Here is a 21,051-nt window from a genome sequence, read left to right on the forward strand (position 1 = left end):
CAGAAATAAACCACACCTTTATAGTTGATTAATATTCTTTATTTTTTCATTTTTTAAATATATTTTATTGATTATGCTATTACAGTTGTCCCATTTCCCCCCTTCTCTCCCCTCCACCCTGTACACCCTCTCCCACCCACTTCCCCCCCTTTAGTTCATGTCCATGTGTCATACTTGTGAGTTTTTTAGCTTCTACATTTCCCGTACTATTCTTGCCCTCCCCCTATTTTCAACCTACATTCTATGCTACTTATTCTCTATACCTTTTCCCCCCTCTCTCCTCCTCCCACCCCCCTGCTGCTAGCCCTCCATGTGCCCTCCATTTCTGTGGTTCTGTTCCTGTTCTAGTTGTTTACTTAGTTTCTTTTGGTTTTGCTTTAGGTGTGGTTGTTAATAATTGTGAGTTTGCTGTCCTTTTACTATACATGTCTTTTCTTTATCTTCTTTTCTTAGATAAGTCCCTTTAGCATTTCATAAAATAAGGGCTTGGTGATGATGAACTCCTTTAATTTGACCTTATCTGAAAAGCACTTCATCTGCCCTTCCATTCTAAATGAGAGCTTTGCTGGATAGAGCAATCTGGGATGTAGGTCCTTGTCTTTCATGACTTGGAATATTTCTTTCCAGCCCCTTCTTGCCTGTAAGGTCTCTTTGGAGAAATCAGCTGAGAGTCTGATGGGAACTCCTTTGCAGGTTACTGTCCCCTTATCTCTTGCTGCTTCTAGGATTCTCTCCTTCGTTTTTACCTTGGCTAATGTAATTATGATGTGCCTTGGTGTGTTTCTTCTTGGGTCCAACTTCTTTGGGGCTCTCTGAGCTTCTTGGATTTCTTGGAAGACTGTTCCCTTTGCCAGATTGGGGAAGTTCTCCTTTATTATTTGTTCAAATAACTTTTCCACTTGTTGCTCCTCCCCTTCTGGTACCCCTATAATTCAGATGTTGGAACGTTAAAAGGTGTCCTGGATGCTCTTAAGCTTTTCCTCAGTTTTTTGAATTCTTATTTCATCATGCTTTCCTGCTTGGTTGATTCTATCTTCCTTCTGGTCCACTGTATTGGTTTGAGACTCAGATTCCTTCCTTTCACTATTGGCTCTCCTCCGCCTATCTTCCTGCATCTCTTTTATGGTAACCTGCATCCTTTCATCTAAATTGCACCCAAAGTCAACCAATTCCGTGAGCTTTCTGATCACCAGTGTTTTGAACTGTGCATCTGATACATTGGCTACTTCTTGGTCGCTCAAAAGGATGAGTCCTGGGGGACTGATCTGTTCTGTTGGAAAAATGTCTTATGTCTTTCCCTGTCCCTCCTGTTTTTTTCCCCCCGGTCTGGTCGCTCTTGTTATGGTGGGGGGTGGAGCCTTAGGTGATCACCGGGGCTGGGCACCCCAGTCGCTAGATTGTGATGTTATATGTGGGGGCGGGGGCTGTGGTGGGAGCGGGGACGGGAGGGAACAATGGCGGTAGTTTCGTTCTCCTGGACTCAGACACTTCTTTGGGATCCTGGGCTGCGAGCTCTGCCCTGGTCCACAATCGCTGCCTCACTGGGTCCCCCAGCCGCAGCTTGCATACTCAAGGATCACCGCTGTGTTCTTGCGCCCCAGATGGCTGTCGCACCAATTTTGCGCCAAATTTTCCCCGACCTCCGCGCGCCACTGACCCGCGCCAGCCCCGTGCCCGCCCGGCTCGTTGTCCCCTACCAGTCTGGATGTACGGGTCTAATTCAACTTCTTGGCTGCCCGACTTCCATTCAGATAAATCCTCTGTCAGTTTTGAGTGATATTCTGTCTGTAAATTATTGTTGTTCTACTCTTGGTTGTGCGAGGAAGTACGGTGCGTCCACCTATTCCTCCATCTTCTATAGTTGATTAATATTCAATGGTGGAATCAAGTACAAACAATGGGGTAAAGGTAGTTTATTCAATAAATGGTGCTGGCAAAAGCTGTACAGATATGTGCAGAAAAATGAAATGAGACCACCTTCTTATACCACACACAAGAATACATTGAAAATAGATTAACGACTTAAATGTTAGACCTGAAACCATAAAAATCACAGAAGAAAATATAGGCAGCAAAATCTCAGAATGTTTTGTTGGATATATCTCCCCAGGTGAGGGAAACAAAAGAAAAAGTAAACAAATGGAACTACATCAAACAAAAAGACTTTGCACAGCCAAGGAAATCATCAACAAAATAAAAAGGCAACCCACAGAATGGGAGAACATACTCACTGATACATCTGATAAGGAGTTAATGTCCAAAATTTATAAAATACTTACAAAACTCAACACCAAAAAAGCAAACAAGTCAATTAAAAAATGGGCAAAGGACTTGAATAGACACTTCTCCAAAGAGGACATACAGATGGCCAATAGGTATATGAAAACATGCTCAACCTCACTAATCATCTGAGAAATGCAAGTTAAAACCACAATTAGATACCACCTCGCACCTGTCGGAATGGCTATCATTAATAAGTCAACAAACAACAAGTGTTGGCTAGAAAGGGGGTCCCTTTTGCAATGTTACTGGGAATGCAGATTGATGCAGCCACTGTGAAAAGCAGTATGGAGGTACCTCAAAAAATTAAAAATGGGTCTGCCTTTTGACCCAGTGATCCCACTTCTGGGAATATATCTGAAGGAACTCAAAACACTAATTCAAAAGAACATAAGCATCCCTATGTTCACTGTAGTATTATTACAATTGCCAAGATATGGAAGCAGCCCAGGTGTCCATCAGTAGATACATGGATAAAACAACCATGGGACATTTACACAATGGAATACTACTCGGCCATAAAAGAAAGAAAGTTTTACCTTCTGTGACAGTATGAATGGACCTGGAAAACATTCTAAGTTACGTAAGCCAGTCAGAGAATGACAAATACCATATGATTTCACTCATATGTGGAATCTAATGAACTGAACTAAGAAGGAAAATGGGGACAGACTCATACATGAAGAACAGATAGCATCTCGTGGTGGGGGGAGGTTAGGGGGTAGAGGATTGAGCAAAAAGGAGAAAGGACTCATGGACATGGACAACAGTGTGGTGATTGCTGGAGAAAGGGGGCTATAAGAACACTAAATTGTAATGGAAAAAATACAATAAAGATTAAAAAAAAAGTTCCCACATTCTGCCAGTCTATTTCACATACCTGAGAATTTTTTTAGGAATCTGTGATGGAGAAGAATGACTCATTTTCTTTTCCTGGGAATCCTGCAGAAACCCATCCTGTGTTCGACTTTTCTCCATGACTGGGGACTGGTCTGCTCTGGCCTTATTCTGATCCACACTGAACTGGCCTTCAGCAGGGTCACACCTGTACATGAAGACGATGGCTGGTTTCTCACTAGACTCTCCTTTTGCCTCTGTGAACCACTGATGGCGTTGAACTGGAGGAGGGGGCAGCACGTGGATGACTGTGCCATCCAGGCCCACCAGTTTCCCTTTCTCTCGTTCTTTCTCTTTGTCATCTTCCTCATCTGTTTTCCGACGGCGGAAGAAGCTTTTAAATGATATCCAGCGTTTAGGTTTTGCATCAGCTGCCCGCCTGCTACCTTCAGAGCGCAAAACTGATTCAGCTTCTGTTGACCTGGTAGGGCTGGTTGACTTAGTCCAGTTGGTGAAATGCTTATGCAGAAGGTTACTTGCATGGTAAGGGGAAGAAGTAGAGCGTGGTGGGGGAAAAGGAGGTGGTGGCTCACTTTGGGGATTAGTTACTAATTTGGAGGAGGTGACTGGCTTTGTCAGTGGATCTTTCTGTACTTCAGTGGTAAGATTTTCTGTGTTCTGAGGTGCTTCATGTTCACCACTGGGCTGAGATGTAAAGAGAGATTTGGGCCGGACTGGTGTACTCTTAGGAGCATCAACATCTGGAGGAATTGCATAAAGCTTTTCTACACTGCAAGCTTTATGGCCTGACGAGGGCATTTCTGGAGAAGACTGTGGAGGTTGAATAGAAGCCACAATCTGAGAGAGCACTGTACTTGCTTTCTCCCTGTTGCTGCTGCCACTGCCTACCATTTGAGACCCCTGAGTGCCTTCTGTTCTAGCAATAGGTTCTTGAGTGGTTCTCTGGATCTTTGTTGGGGAGCTGTGGCTGGAACTATAGGTTCTCTGTGGTGAAGACTGACCTCTGTTGAGACAGCTGTTAAACTCCTGGACCTTCTGGGCCACTGAGCCCCTTTTACGCTCTGTACTATTTGAAAACCCTTTACCTTGGGGACAATCAGTGGGGTTGCTGGTGGTGTCTTCAGACACTTTGCCTGTAGTTTCTATTTCTTCGTAAGTATGGCTTATCATACTTGTGGTTTTTTCCTTCACTGGAAGTTCTCCATTTGTTCCAAGAAAACTTTTATAAATAGCTAGATTGTCATATGCATTTGGATTGATTACAATGGGAACTTTAATAGCATTTTTGGAACTCCGAGCATAAGTTGGTTCGTCATGAATGATAATTGGAAAAGGTGGCATACCAGCATTGTTATAACTATTAAATTTTATTTCAGACAAATTAGGTGACTTAACAGGGATAGTTTTGGAGGAAACATTTATAGCTATGGGTGAAGTAGGTGCTGATTTGTGACAGTTTTTCCTTGGAGGGACATTTGGACCAGTTCCACCACTAATTAATTCCACTTTAGGTATCTTTTGTCTTGGACTGGTACTAGAAGTCCATACTTCTTGGTATTGAATTGCACTGGATTTTTGGAATTGGGCACTTATTTGACCGGATGTCGATATAGGTGGTGTCACTGGAGAGTTTGGAGCAGAAGATGAACTTTTTGTCTTGGGGTTATTAACAGGTCCCTCAAGGTGTTCACTGGCCATGGCTGCTGACACGTCCACAACAGTATATGGCTTACATATTGGCTGTTCAAGATTCACAACACGGTAGGGCTTCGCTTGTTCTTGTACAGGAATGAGGTTTATGATTACTGCTTGTCCAGCAATATCTGTAGAGGCTTTACTTCCTTGTTTCTCAGTTTGTACAGCAATCTTGCCATCCTTCTCTTCTAATCTGAGAGCAAGGACTGCTTTGTGAGTCTCTGGAATTTTTACTGAGCTTTTTGATGCTTGTGATGAATCCTTCCCCTCACTGTTACCAGAGAGACTTTCATAATTGGGCTCACATTCCTTCATATCCTTAAAACCTCCTGGGTTACCAGGAGATATTCCCCCATTACAAGTCTTCTGGGATAAACTGGCTGTTTCAGAATGTGATTCTTCTGTTAAAGAAGAATCTGGTGATGTGGAGTCAGATGACACCATACTCTGAGTGCATGCTGGTCCACAAACTACAGAATTCTCTTCATAACCATTCAGGATTTCATCATAACTGTCATCATAGTCTACAGCACAGATTCTCTGCAGAGACTTATTTCGCAGAGGAACAGTATTCCACTTTCTGTCCACACAGAATTGAACAGGAGACAAAGTATTTGCCCTAAAGTTAGCGAAGCGAGGTTGTCCCCTCATGCGAATCTCCATAGCCAACAGCTCTTCATCACTTTCATCCCAGCTCTCACGCTCCTCTTCCATGTTACTGAAAAGTATATCTTCCTCACTCTCCTCACCACTAGAAAATTCTGGGTAACAGAACAGGCCACCTTCATTACTGATCACTTCTGTGCTCCCACTCAGAATTACGTGCTTGCCCTGAGTATCCTTTATCCCACCAATCATGCAACTTGGTGGAAGCTTTCTTTCTAATGACCGTTTATAGCAATCATTTATTCTTCCTAAGAACATTTCTCTGGAGTTGGTTTCATTCCCTCTTATCTGAGAGGTAGTATCCAAGCCTGCTATCTCCTTCAACACTTCGGTTAGCCCATTGTTGTTATTTGGTATCTTCTTTGTATTATCATTATTGCCACAAGGTTTAGAAGTATGTCTAATTCCTTCAATATCATTTTCATTATTATTATTGAGTGGTTTCTTATTCAAAGCTGTCGTGTTTGGGTTCCTCCTTATGATGACAGGTTTGTTCTCACAGTGTCCTTGAATGCCAAAGTCACTACATACACTTTGCCCATCTGCCACCATCATAGTGGGCTTCACAGCTATTGTGGGTTTTTTAGCCACAGGAGGCCGGAAATTTCTGGTGTTCCTGATACGCTGATTGTTACTGTGATTGGCATTACTTTTCACATTGCTGTGGGTAATGGGTGTCTTCTCCGGCTCTGGAGGGAGCTGGTGCAAGCTTTTAGGTTTAAAACAGTTCTTGCATTCACCGGGTTTCCAAACGTGTTCAGTAAAGGTATTACAAGCAGACATTTTAGAAAATAGAATTTCACAGACAATACTTTCCTTTCAGTGCATGGCAAAACTTTCATCTGGTAGTGTTCACCTCCCCTATGTATCGTAGCAGCTCTTGTTAAGTATCATCTGTGGGAAAGGGAAAAAAGAAGAAAATCTGAATGGAAAAGGTACTATGAAGCTTTTCATGATGAATGACATAAAAAAATTGGCTGTTTCTTAAATTAAAAGATTGAGAGAAAAACTAACTGGAAAGTTATTTTACACACTTTTGTTGAACCATATCTAATCTTTTGTTTGATGCCTCTATGGAAATTATACTGTGAACTTCCTCTCCTGGGAATGCCTTTAAAACTGCTACCCACTAACCTGCCTGAGACTTCTTGGTGTATTGTGGGTTCCTCTTCCTCTACCTACCCTTTACCATTTTGGATATCTCATAGTCTCCTCAAACTTAGTGCATTCAAAACTAATCTTCTGGCTATCCCTTTTTTCAACTCCAAAAATCTACATCCCAGATTGCTCTATCCAGCAAAGCTTTCATTTAGAATGGAAAGGCAGATAAAGTGCTTCTCAGATAAGGTCAAGTTAAAGGAGTTCACCATCACCAAGCCCTGTTTTAGATAAAAAGCATGTATAGTAAAATGACAACAAACACAATTATTGACAACCACACCTAAAACAAAAACAAAAACAAACTAAGCAAACAACTAGAACAGGAATAGAACCACAGAAATGGAGATCATATGGAGGGTTAGCAACAGGGGAGTGGGAGGAGGAGAGAGGAAGAAAAGGTACAGAGAATAAGTAGCATAGATGGTAGGTAGAAAGTAGACAGGGGGAGGGCAAGAATAGTATGGGAAATGTAGAAGCTAAAGAACTTATGACACGGACATGAACTAAAGGGGGGGGAATGTGGGTGGGAGAGGGTGTGCAGGGTGGAGGGGAATGAAGCGGGGGGAATGAGACAACTGTAATAGCATAATCAATAAAATATATTTAAAACAAAACAAAACAAAACAAACAAAAAACCTATTCTACTCTAACCAGCTTTTCTTTACCCACTAGGCTACTTTCTTACTCTTCTACCCTAACTCAATTAATGTCATCCATTTAGACAGCTAAACTTCAACCTTCAGACAATTTTTTAAAACTTTTTTCTTTATTTTTATTGATCTTCAGATCATTCTTGACACCTCTCCCCTCAATTCTAACACCATGTCCTATTAATTCCCTAAATTAGTCTTGCCAATTTTACCTATTATATTTTACTAGAACTCATTCTTGCCATTACCAACACTGTAATTAATTTGCCTAAATGTCTACAATAGGCTGTTAACTGATCTTCATGTCTATAGCCTCACCCCATTCCAATCCTACCCTTGTTATTTGAAGTGTGACCCTCAGTCAAGTAGTACCAACCTCAATGGGGAGCTTGTTAGAAAGGTAGTATCTTAGATTTACTAGATCAGAATCTGTACTTTAATAAGATTCTCTGATGATTCCACTGTCCTATACCACCATCAGATTTAGCTTTGTAAAATGTTAACATGATCATCTATAGCTTAACTATTGTGTGCCTCAATCTTACCTACTGCATTGGCTACCAAATGTCACTTTGCAAACTAGAGATTGCTAGCTGAGTAAGAATCATCTGGGAAACCATCCTAGATATACCTAGTCAATCTCTGAGGAATGAGTCTGGCGATCTGATTTTTAAAATAAGTTCTTCAGGTAATTATCTGTTCATTGAGGTGTTGGAATCTCTAGTTATAGAATGGAATACAAGTCCCTTAAGTTTTCATGATATGGTCTTTGTCTTCCTTCTAACTTTATGTCTTGAAAATTAAGATTCCTTATCATTTATACCCTAAATCCCACAGGGCAACTTATTTTTCCTTGGCACTATCGAAGTTACTTAGACATATCTCCATTTATAAGCATTTTCATTTTTAACTTTTTCCTCACTTAAAGAAGTTTCTGACCTTCTTTAAGTCCCAAACTATACCTTATTCATCTGTATCTTATTTATCTGTATATATCTAGCATAAGGTGCTGAATAAACACTGGTTGATTAAATTTTCTGGGTTTAAACATAATTTAAAAAAGAAAGAATCTTATGGCTCTCTTCTCTTGTCTTAGGCACATAGCTACGGACCTTCCCACAGGACATCACTAGTCTTACATTTCTATGTTGGATATTATAATAAAGTTGGCAGTAGATATGTACATATAAGAACTATTTTAATAATTGAAAAGTTTAACTTCACTTCTGTATGGCAGTAACAGAATCCTTGCTTTGGCCAGAAAATGAGCCTTTTTTGTCAAGTTTCAGCACATTTATAAGGAAGGAAAAAATATTTTCTTTAGCAAATATATGCAAAACTAAGTCTTTTATAAACAATACTCATAAAAAACTCTGCCTCAGTGGAAGAAATACAGACTTAAAGGTCAAAGAATTCCATACAGAGAGCCCAACAACTCAGTCCAAATCTAAGTTCATTATTAGCTGAAGATCATTAAACTGCTTTTTTCAAAAAGGCTAAAATTTATTTCTCAAGTGTTTGTTTAAAAGCATTTATTTACTCTTTTAATATTTTAGAAGCTATACCCCTAAGATGATAAAACAATGTCCTGCCAGTCTGAGACTAGAACACTTTGAGTAAGGAGAAGAATGGCATAAAATTAGGCCAAAAAAGGAAAGCTGGGGCCAAACAAGGCTTTTTAGGCTTTTAAAGATTAGGGTTTATCCTAAGAGGAGTGTGAAGCCACTGGAGGGCTTTAAACAGGTGAAACAACATGGTACAATTTGCATTTTTAAAAAGATGGCTCTAACTAAAAAACATAAAAAACTTAGGTATAAGTTTAAAAAAATGTGTAAAGTCTAAAATCTATATGCAGAAATGTACAAAACACTGGTAAAAGATATCAAATAACTAAATAAATGAAGAGATATACCCTGTCCTCTTGATACTGTTAAGACATCAATTGTACCCAAAGTACTCTGTAGATTTAACATAATTGCAACCAAAATCCAAGGAGGAATTTTTTGTAGAAATCACAAGCTGATTCAAAAATTTATATGGAAAAGCAAAGAACTAGAATAGACAAAACAATATTGAAGAAAAAAAGTTGGAAGAGTTAGGTAAGTATTGAAATACCTTTAGCATAAAGCTACAGTGTGGTGCTGGGCAAAGGATAAGAACACAGAATGGGGACATGGGATTAAGGAAATTACAGACAACAGGACAAATCTAGCCTGTAGCCTGTTTTTCTATGTCCCTAAACTAAGGATGCTTTAAAAATTTTTATGTGGTTGAAAAAAATCAATAGAATATTTTTGACAAATGAAAATTACATGAAATTCAAATTTCAGTACCCATAAATAAACCTATATTGGAACACAGCCAGGTTCATTTCTTTACATATTATCTATGACAACTTTTGTGCTACAATGAAGAATTGAGTAGCTATGAACAGTTGTAGGTGACTCCCTCATCACTTTGCAGTGCTTTTTAGTGTTCTAAAGTTTGCAAAATTCCCACTGCTACATGTATCACCGGTGTGAAAACACAGTTTTCAATGATAAAAATCATAAAACTTTATTATATATATGTATTAATAGACGAACATTTGTATTTAATTTTGATGAGAAGAAACACTTAATTTTGAGTCCTTAGTAAGCAAAATGTTATCTCACCACCCCCCAATTCCATTCTTCTTATTAGCAGAACTGTGTCACAAAAATTATACTCAATTATTATATTTTAAATTGTCAAAAATTCATGGAAATTTGTTTTTTCTCTTATTATACAAGTACCTACATAATATCTTGGATTTTGCCTTTTGACTTACAAAACCTAAAATATTCACTAACTGGTTCTTTACAGAAAAAGTCTGCTTACCCCTGACATAGATCAGAACAGAGAGAACAGAGTAGAGTCTAAAAATAGACCCACGCAAATATAGACAATGATCTTGACAAAGATGAAAAGAATATTCTTTTCAACAAATATGCTAGAACTAGACATCCATAGGCAATAAAAGAAATCTCAATCTCTACCTCAGGCCCCATAAACAAAAGTTTAACTCAAAATGGATCACAGATCTAAGTATAAAATTTAAAAGAAAACATAAGAGAAAATCTTTGCAACCATCGGTTAGGCACAATTCTTAGATACAACACCAAAAGACTGATCTATATAAGAAAAAAAAAGATAATTAGAACTTCATCAAAATAAAATATGTTTGCTCTGATAAAGATACTGATAAACAAATGCGAAGACAAGCCACAGATGAGAATATTTTGCAAAGTACATACCTGGCTTTGTATACAGAATATATAAAGGACTTTGAACATTAACCAAAAAAAAAAAATAATAATACTAATTAAAAATACACAAATGACTTAAACATATACTTCATCAAAAGTATATACTGATTTCACATAAACATGTGAAAGATGCTAAATATCATTTGTCATACAGGAATGGTAGCTCACTGTAGTTTCAATGAGCTAACATTATACATGTTAGAATGGTTAAAATTAAAACAAAGACTGGTGCTAGGGAGAATGTGGAGCAATTGAAACTCTCAAATTGCTAGTAGGAATGCAAATGGCTCAGCCACTCTGTAAAAAACTTGGAATAATGGTGTGTTCCCAGTCCTCTATGAGACCAAAGCATCCAGTGTAATATGAAAAGTTTCATAATTCAAAAAGTTCATCTGTAAAATAAATATCTACAATTATACAAATATGAATCCTTTACAAAAGTAAAAAGAGATAGCACCTATGAACAGATATTTAAAGGCTGATGCTTAAAGTTATTTTAGAAATCTGTTTTTTCAGGAACATACATATGAAGAATCCTAAGAAATATTATTCTGAATCTTTTATTACAATTAGAATCTTGACTGCAATTAGGTAATTTTCATATCAGAAACAAAAACATAAAATACAAAAAAAGAAACAGTTTGGCAGTTTCCTATAAAGTTTAACAACGTACAATGGAGCCCAGCACCCATGCCCCTAGGTGTTCACCCTGAGACAAAGGAACAGTGATGTTTACATTGAAGCCTGTGCATAAAGGCTTATAGGCAAACACTGGTGTAACAGGATGCAGCCAAGAGGGAGGGGCCCAAATAGAGATTTGGAATGGGGTCCAAAACTCAGGGTGTCCAGGAAATATTAGGATGTCCTCACCCTCCCCCACACAGGTGTGGGTTGGGGGAAGGGACAAATGGAACAGGGCCATTGAGAGCTGTTTTGCATAGCAACAGCTTTGCAGCTAACCTCTGGCATGGTCATTTAACATATCTATAACCTTTAAGTGGTTGCATAGATACGTTAAATAGCTGTGGCCATGCTCTGAGCCAGGGGGATGGAAATAACTTCCCCACCAAGATGTAACTGGGGGGCAGGTCCCCCAAGTTACAGCGCCTGCATGAGGGCTTGGAGAAGATTGGCTCCATGACATGGGGCCACGCCTGCCCAGATTCACGATGGCAGCCCAGTAAAGCTGGAAGGATGTAAGAGTGCCCACAAGTGTAGCCTATGGTGGGAGGAGTTAGAAATGGGGCTGCAGAGGAGGACTGGCGTGGGGATTTAAACGTAGACTCGGCAGCCATTGAGGAGAGAACCACTCGGTCTTTAGCAGAGTGGGGACTCCTGCAGCCCTGCCAGAGAGAATCACCCTTCGGCTTTAGCAGAGAACTGCCACTCAGCTTTGGCAGAGTGGAAGCCTCCCTCCTTGCAGCCACTGAGGGGAGAACCACGCGTTTTTGGCTGAGTGGGGACTCCTGTGGCCCTGGGAGAGAGAACCACAAGGCTTTGCCAGAGTGGAGACTCCCGCAGCCATTGTGCAGAGAGGACCACGAGGCTGGGGCAGTGGAGAGAGAACCTCGAGGCTTTGCCAGAGTGGGGACCCCTGCAGCTTTAGAAGGGGGAACCATCACCCAGCATTACCAGAGATCCTGGCAACACAGCTGATGGTGCTGGGAACCAAGGGAGGCCTCCCAGCCAAGATGGATTACTGGGAAGAACCAGGGGCTGCCTGAGCCACAGACTTCTATTTCTTCTCCTGAGATATGGTACCCCAGACTGGGCAAAGGGGGAAGGAAGGACTGTGTGTGTTTGTGGGTGTTTTAAGGGACTTTGGGATTTTGATGAAGACATTAGGTCACTACTTCAAGTCTGTATAGCATTAAATAAACATTTCCTTTCCTTTTCATGAATCTCTGGCATTGAGAGATGTCTTTCTATAAGGTGGTGGACATAACGAACCTGGGGGTTCCTTTTAGGTAATAGCATATTGCCTTTGGCCCCCCTTTGTTCTGTAACAGTGGGAACAGTCCAAATACTGTGCAGTAGTAGTTACATGACTGCATCTGTTGGTCAAAACTCAGAACTGTACACTTAAAAGATTTTTTCTGTCTATAAATCAAACCTCAATAAATCTGACTCAAAACATAATAGACAGCTCTGGCTGCTGTATGAAAAGTAACTGGGAAAGAACAGGCTGGGTGGGGGGTAAGGGGGAGGAATGGGAGGAAGGCAGGAGACTTCAAAGAACTACTGTGGGCAAAATAAGATATGACAAGAATCTGGAGTAGGATGTGGCACCAGAGAAGGAGAGAAAGGTAGATGCAGGAATAAGTGAATTCTGGAGCAACATTTTAGGTTTATGAAATTGAATGATTTGTGGGGCCACTTACTGAGATAAATAATGTTGGAGGAGGTACAACTTTCAGAGGGAAGATTATGAGTCTACATTTTTTTGTCAGCCTGCAGGTATGTAATAGAGCAAGGAATTGAATTGAGAATTCTGGAGCAAAGAAAAGAATCCTGCTGTTCTTATCTAGAAAATATTAGCATAGAAATATCTAGGCCAAAAAAGAAATAGAATGAGCTGGGGTAGTAGCCTTGATACGAGAACAGGGAGAAGAGGATACTCTCCATAGAAAACTCAAAAGTTACAGCAGTAAGTGTGATGATACAGAAGCCAGATGAGATTTCATTAAGGGGCTGAAGATAACTGTTCAAATTCTGCTGAAAGGTAACAGAGCTCAAGTACTAAATGTGCCTACAGGACTTTGATGTGAGTTCACTGGTGATCTTAGCAGTGGTGGGGATAGAAAGCAGAGTGGGGTGAGTTGAAGACTGAGGAGATAAGAGAGTAACTGTAGATACCTTTTTTTAGAAGTTTAGGGTGAAAAGTGGAAGAAAGACCTAGGAATATGGAGAGGGTATCTAATTCCTTATTTTAAAATGGCAGAAACAATATGATGTTGAATGCCAATATTAACTGGAGGAGAGGCTGAAAAGACAGGAAAAAGAGGTAGATAAATCACAAAACTTAAAATGATAAAACTGAGTAGGCCCTTAGGTCAATCTCTGTTTCACAGATGGGGGAAAACTGAAGCTCAGAAAGACTACATAGCAAATGAAAGACTATAGCTATGTATAATATATTTTGTTTTAATTTTTTTTCTTTTTTATACATTTTTTTTCTTGTTATATGTGCTCACCACTAAAAATAAGAACCGTATAAAGGAAATATATATCATGTGTAATCCTATTACTCAGGAGTAACTTCATTAATATTTGGGGTAGTTCCTGTAAGTCACCAAAATTTTTTTTAGTGTTTGCCATGACAAAGTAACTGCTTGAATTAAAGCCAACCCTCCAAAACTTTTAAAAAAATATTGCAAAATTGCCTGTCTACTCAGCATTATGTGGCACTGAAAGCAAAAGAATAAGGAATCCTGGCCTAATATCTTGTTAACCTAGTTAAAGCCATTGCTCTTTAAAAACTAGTAGATAAATAGTAAAAATAACTTCTCACTTTGAGTGCAAGTAAAATAATTCAGTCAAGAAATAGCTGTTGAGTTGATTAGCAGCTATAACATTATCCACAGGATGGTCAAGTGAGATTCACCAAGAACACAGTTTATTGTCAGTGGTAAGCACAACAGAAATTCATCAATAAAATTGAAACCTTGGATTTGACATTTTTTTTTTACCAGCTCAGTGTACATCTGTATTCATGCTCCTATAAAACCAAGGGATGAACCAAGCAAACACTGTTAGCAAGCACCAGATGGAGCTGCTTTCTAAGCCACTGAAGTCTTAACCAGGGTGGTTTCATTTTTCAACACTAACTGTGTTTGGAAACAAAGATGTATACTTTAAAAGAGTGTCAAAACAATTTTAACTTATAATAGATCTTACAAAGAGAAGCTACACTGGATGAAGTTCTGTCCAAAGAGCCATCTTTGGCTTCCTGCCTTTGTAAAATGACTTAAATGGCAATAACTACCAGCTTTGCCTGCTTAACACTGACACCCCCGAAACAGGAAACTCCAGTCATCAAAATTATGCTTGAGGAAAAAAAATGTCTCCCCAGGGCACTTATGCAAAGGAAATATGACCATCTACCCTGGTGTGTTTTATTTATTTGCTAAAAAAGGTCTGATATGAAGCACCCAAATGGGAAGTTTGAAAAGAAAACCTCAAAGTCAATCCTAGGATAAAATGGCTGATGGTAGAAGCTTAAGGACTGAAACTGCCCCTAGAAGCTAGACAGGATTCCATGATCTAAAATCCAATTTCACATTTGACAGTTTCAAGACCAAAGCCCTTCACGATGAACCTATTCAAGAGCAGTCTATTTCACTTCAAGACATGATGGCTTTTTAAGAACCTATTACTGGGTTTTACTTGCTCTACTGCTATACAATGATAATAATTTGCTTCTAGCCCAAGAGTTTAAAGCAGATTTGACACAAACAATTAAACCCACACTGGATTTCAATCTTGGCATAAATAGGCTGGCAGAAAGAGCTGGAGTTCCTTAAGCTGAATTCAGTTTCTGAGTCAATGAAGAAAGGGAGAGTGTGTTAGGTGGTATATTAAACACCACAGATACTTCTTAAAGGCACCCAAGAAGAATCTGTCAATAATCAAGGAGGATGGGAAATGGACTGCAAAGCTCCTCCCCCAATCCTGTGACTCTTGGAGGCCATTGTTTCTCTTCCTAAAATCTGTCACACTGCCAGAGTCAGAGTCAAGAGTCCTCACTACTGTACACAGCTTTTAAGGACACTTTAGTAAGGAACTATCCACCTACGCGTCATCCTACACAGTCCATATCCAGGATACTAGGCTAAAATCCACAAGTCAAGGTTCTCATTAAACTTTTGTAATGTTACATGTGGGTCACATATCAAAAAAGGAAAGGAAAATGTGACAAGTATCCTCATGTCACTGTTCCCAACCTTTCCTTCTTCCACAGTGAAAAATGCTGACCCCAACCAATTGCCAAAATCTTCAGCATATGACTAAACCGGGGGAGAGAGGAAGTGAAAGCAAAGCTGCAGGAAAAGGTTTTATAGGAGATAAAACAGTGTTAAATTGGTGCATAAATGACAATTCCGTGAGTAAAAAAGAAACTTTGTAATTTGAGATCTGAGCTCCCCCACCCAAAAATCACAGTTCTTTGTTATCACAAGAATAGGCAAGAATACACAAGAATTTAAGAAATAAGGTTCTTCTCCTGACTATAGAAGAAACCAAAGTAAAACTTGCTTAATTTTGGAAACTGAAACTCTGGCAAAAAGAAGAATCCCATTCATGTGCAATTGTTCTAACTACAAGTTTTTCCTGACAATTTCCTTTTTGTCACATAACAGTCATCTCCAGATGTGCAACAACAAATGCACACTGTAAAGCAGCATGCTTTGATCCCAGCAGTTTTTAAGTTCAAACTTTTTGATGAACCAGCTAAATAATAATTATTATAAGCTTAGCAGTAACTAGTTATGCTAGTTACTGAACATTTTAAATTCTAAATGTTCACTGAACCCACCTCAGACCCATACTTAAGAAGGTACATATCAAGAGGAGGTTAAAACGTTATTAACAGCCAAAGACTTCATAGTTTGTTTTTTTTTTTACAATTTATTCTGTTCATAAACTGTTTCTTCTTCCTGGAATGTACAAGTATTTCCTCTAATACTGTTCCACTTGGCAAAAATCTATCCTCTGAGAACCAGTTCAAATTGTATCTCTGTGATGAAACTTGACTCGACTCCCTAAATATCTTTATTATAATACCATGGTATGTTGTTAAAGTCCCTAGAAGGAAGGGCTGTCTTTTCATTTCTATATATCCTGGATTGCTTGGAATATAAAAGATACTATATGAATGCTTGCTAAATAATAATTAGCTGTCTGGGCTGCCCCGAAGTCGTGTTTTTGTGCTTCAGAGTACTGAGGAGTGAGTATTTTGAGGCAAGTTAAGCATGACCTTTTATTCAGCCAAGCTCCAGTCAGGAACCACCCTTATTTAGAGGCACCTGGAAAACTGCTGGTTGAATATGAATGGTCAGATGCTACTAGAAGTTGTCTTGCTGTGTCTTTCCTTTTACTTCCCCAAACCACTGAGCTGTCAAATGAATAAAGCCAGACTGTGGGCGAATTGAGATGTGAAAAGACAGGAGCATTTGGATTTAAAAGAAAGTAATAAGAAAGGAGTAATGAGGGTAGTGTAAGATTCAAAGGTGAGAAAAAGAAGATAAAAAAGGGCAAAAAGAAGTTAAGAAAGGAAAGAGAAATAAGACAACAGTCAATTATTCTGAGAGTAATCACACTTGAATGTTTATAGCAACACAATTAGAGGAAACAATGTCATTGGTTATCACTCTTCACCATTTCTAGAAGTTTTATTGTCTTCCATGATTTGTACATTTTTAGGAGGTAACATTTTTCTAATCATACTAAAACTAGTTACAGAAAAAAGTAAACAATATGTTCTATACAACATTTATAATTTATACTTAAAAAATTTTTATTGTTGTTCAATTACAGTTGTCCCCATTTTTCCATTACTCTCCCTTGCCCTACCCAACCCCCACATTCCCCTTTCAATCCTCCCTACCCCCCATCTTCATCCATGGGTCCTTCATACATGTTCCTTGACTTGACCCTTCCCCTTTTTCCACCTTTATCCCTCCTTCACCCTTCGCCTCTGGATACTGTCACACTTTTAAAAGGGGGATTGAAATTAATGAAAGTCTGAATTATACAAAACTTCAAAGAAATATAGATGTATTGCTTTCAGAGAGGTAATTATAACTAGTATAAGTCTTTCCTGATAGAGGTATTTGAAGGACCTGTTCTAATACGTAAGAATTATTTTTGTAATAGTTACAAATAAATAATGGCTTAAGAATACATTAAGAAGGTATCTTTCAAATGGGGATCCAAGATGTATTTCCAAGGGTCCATGAGTTCTCCAAAAAAGCTTCAACACTGAACTGAGCAAAGTTTACACCTAAAAAAATTAATATAAACATATGCTGGACCACTGCAACAGCCATTTGTTAACCAAGCAGAGCAACAGGATTTACAATGTGGTTACAAATGTACAGATACATTTGTTTTTCTAATTTGAGCCAGCATCAAGCATCACTTTAAGTGTAAGGAATAACAAGGAAAAGAGACTCACTTAAATATGTAAATGATAGCCTCACTAGTTAAAAAGCAAAATAACATCCTAGTGTACTCACTCTAGATTGTACTAATGTTGGGTTTTCAACATGCTGAAAAGAAATGTAGAAGAAAGCCAATGGTAATAAAAGCTGCCAAGAAACCTGTGGAGCAACAAGTCAGCTCCATGCCCATATTGCAAACTATAATTCAATGTCAGCAAATGACCGTCTATCACACTAAAATAATGTTAATTTGTACTTCATTAGTTTTATAGGATTTTCTGTGCTTAACTTTTAAATTTGCTTTGGTTTATAGTCAAATGAGAAATATAAACATAGAAATTCATACCTAATTTTATGTTTGTTCATATTTAAATATAATAAATTTAAGTAAATATTTAAGTAAATTATAATAGTTTTATATTACTGAAAGTTTGCAGTTTTTAATCAATTAAAAGAGTATATAACTCTGGTTGATGTGGTTCAGTGGGTTGAGCACAGGCCTGTGAACCAAAGAGCTGCTGGTGTGATTCCCAGTCAGGGCACATACCTGGATTATGGGCCAGGTCCTCAGTAGGGAGCTCGAGAGAGGCAGCCACACACTGATGCTTCTCTCCCTCTTTCTTCCTCCCCTCCCCTCTCTCTAAAAATAAATAAACAAAATAAAAAAGTATATAAATTACTAAAGTTTGAAAAGTAGTGCTTAAAAACAATATTCTCTTATGTCAGGTAAGGATTCCTCTTGTGGTATTATTTACATTACTGATATGCTAAATATCAATTAAATTAGTATAATAATCATCTACATCACAGAGCTATTATTAAAGTGAATTAATATAAAATATATAGGGATTACATCGAATCTATAGAAGGTGTTGGGTAGTGAGAACATTTTAGCAATATTAATTCTAACACGTGAACACAGGGTATCTTTCCAAATGTTTGTATCTTCTCCAATTCTTTTATAAAAGTCTTATAGTTTTCAATGTGTAAATCTTTCACTTCCTTGGTTATACTAATTCTTAGGTATTTTATTATTTTTGGTTCTACTGTGAATGGGATTATTTCATTTTGAGGGATCTTGTTATTAGTGTATAGAAATGAAACTGATTTCTGTATATTGATTTTATATCCTGCAACTTTACTGAATTCATATTAGTTCCAACAGTTTTCTTGGTTGAGTCTTTAGGATCTTCTACATATGAGATCATATTATCTCCAGATAATGAGAATTCCTTTCTGATTCCTATTAAACTTCCATTTTCACAGAAATACAACAACTATAAAATTTGTATGGGACAACAAAAGATCCCAAAAAGCCAAAGTAATCTTGAGGTGGGAGATGGGACAATCTGGTGGTATTATACTCCCTGCTCTCAAACTGTACTACAAAACTATAGTAATTAAGACAGTATGATAACTAGTATAAAAAATAGACATAACATAGTGATTATAGTCAACAATACTGTGTTATACTCCTCAAAGTTGGTAAGATCTTAAATGTTCTACCATAAAAAAAGAATGATAATTACATGATGTGATAGAGGTGTTAGTTACCCTTAAGGTGATAATCATTTTGCAGTATAATAATGTATCAAATAAACATGTTGTAAACCTTAAACTTATACAATGTTATATGTCAGTTATATCTCAAAAATAAAATATATAAAGTACTTAAACAGAGGCTGATTCATAATAAGCACTTGATAAGTATCAGTTCTTTCCTCTTTTATTCCATCTCTATATCTAATGGAGGACACATATCCATACCCCATCATGACATACCAGGTGGGCAGTTGGAAAGCTATTTCTATGGAAACACTGTTAACTTATGTGGGTAGGCTTCAAATATCATCGACAGTTTAATTAAAATTTTCAGCTAGCTTGTAACCTATCTACCACTTTACTGTTTCTACAGGAAAAATGTACTCCCAAATTCTGAACAACTGACTTGTGAAAAAACTTTAACATTTCATTTTGGACTTGTGTTTTACATTAGTTTCAAGAGATGCTGTCAGACTGTATTAAGGAAGGAGTTGCTGAGAAATAAGTTAAGGTGTGCATGAAAGGCAGATATGAAAGGGTACCCTGCCAGGAGGCAAGGTTAGAGGCAAAGTGGTGGGTTCAACTTTCATAGTACTAGACCAGGTAAGGTCCCAAACTAACACAGAGGCAGCAGGAATTAATGGGCAGGAGGTGATCTGAGAGGGCAAATAGGCAACATTTATGACCAGTGGGATATTGTGGAAGAGAGGCAGGGAGTAAATATGATCCTAGGGTCTCCCTGGATGAAGAACCAGGATGATTCTCCCAGGGGCATAGTGAGACACGTGGACAGTTAAAATAGCAACAATTGCACTACTATAACTGTAGAGGATAAGGAGAAAACTGATACCTAAATGAAACCAGCAGTCTAAAATCAAGTATGTAATTAAAAGTTCTTCCAAGTAGAAATATTTTAATTGCTATTTTCTTATGTAAATTTGACTCTAAATCTTGAGTACAAATATACTCAGTGAGAATAATATAAGAGAGACAGGATGGGGAAGGGAAAGAAGGTAAAGTAACAACTCGCTGGCTATCTTTGTTTTATTACATATAAAGGCAGAAAAAGAAAACTTGGGCTGAGTCAGTATAGTGATAGGGCGATACAGAGTTTGAAAGATGGGAACTCTAGCAAGAAGTTTCACATACTGTATATGAGCATGAACACATGTTGGGAACTGCCCTGTCTGGTTTCAGAAGCTGTAACCCCCCCACATGGCTAAGGCTGAGTGAGTGACTTTGGGACCATAAGCCACTAAGGATACAAACCTTATCTCCCTGGCAGGGGTGCCGCCTCTGCCCCTTTTACTTCACCCTGCCTGGCCCCCAGTGCTTGATTGGTTAGCCTATGACAGGTAAGATTCCTCAAGGGAGGAACGACCTAAGACAGGCACAATCACGGGGAGCCCCAAGGAAGGACTTAGGGGGCTACAGCAAAGGGGGGTGATGGACTCTCGCCCCTCAGTTTTGACATAGCCTGAGTCCTCATTCTGTCTACTAAAAGCCTAATCTCCTGGCTACCTTATTTCCCCTGCCTGACTTAAGCCTGAAACAATGACAGAGGGTGGTACAGCCCCGTGCTGGAAATGGCAGGTTCCCCAGGGTGATCAGGCCTAAGAAAGAATACATAAAATCCTGTGAAATCTGCTTTGCTAAGAATGCTCGAAATTAAATGATAAGGGTCCAAGCAGGAAATGAGTTTGTTTCCCAAAGTTTTGTAGCCCTTTAGCTAACAAAACTATTCTAGCTATT

General features: G+C 38.6%; 1 protein-coding gene across 3 annotated transcripts in view; it reads right to left on the reverse strand.

Moving 5' to 3' along the window:
- Positions 1 to 21,051, reverse strand: part of PEAK1 (pseudopodium enriched atypical kinase 1) — a 182,542-nt gene that overhangs the window by 98,796 nt on the left and 62,695 nt on the right. For all 3 annotated transcript variants that reach the window (XM_036027580.1, XM_036027581.1, XM_036027579.1), the window contains one exon: positions 3,161 to 6,393. In XM_036027580.1, coding sequence (XP_035883473.1) covers positions 3,161 to 6,282 — 3,122 coding nt within the window. In that variant the 5' untranslated portion in view covers positions 6,283 to 6,393. The remainder of the gene's footprint in view (positions 1 to 3,160; positions 6,394 to 21,051) is intronic.

The sequence above is a fragment of the Phyllostomus discolor genome, chromosome 1 (genome assembly GCF_004126475.2).
Source record: "Phyllostomus discolor isolate MPI-MPIP mPhyDis1 chromosome 1, mPhyDis1.pri.v3, whole genome shotgun sequence".
NCBI classification, from domain to species: Eukaryota; Metazoa; Chordata; class Mammalia; order Chiroptera; family Phyllostomidae; genus Phyllostomus; species Phyllostomus discolor.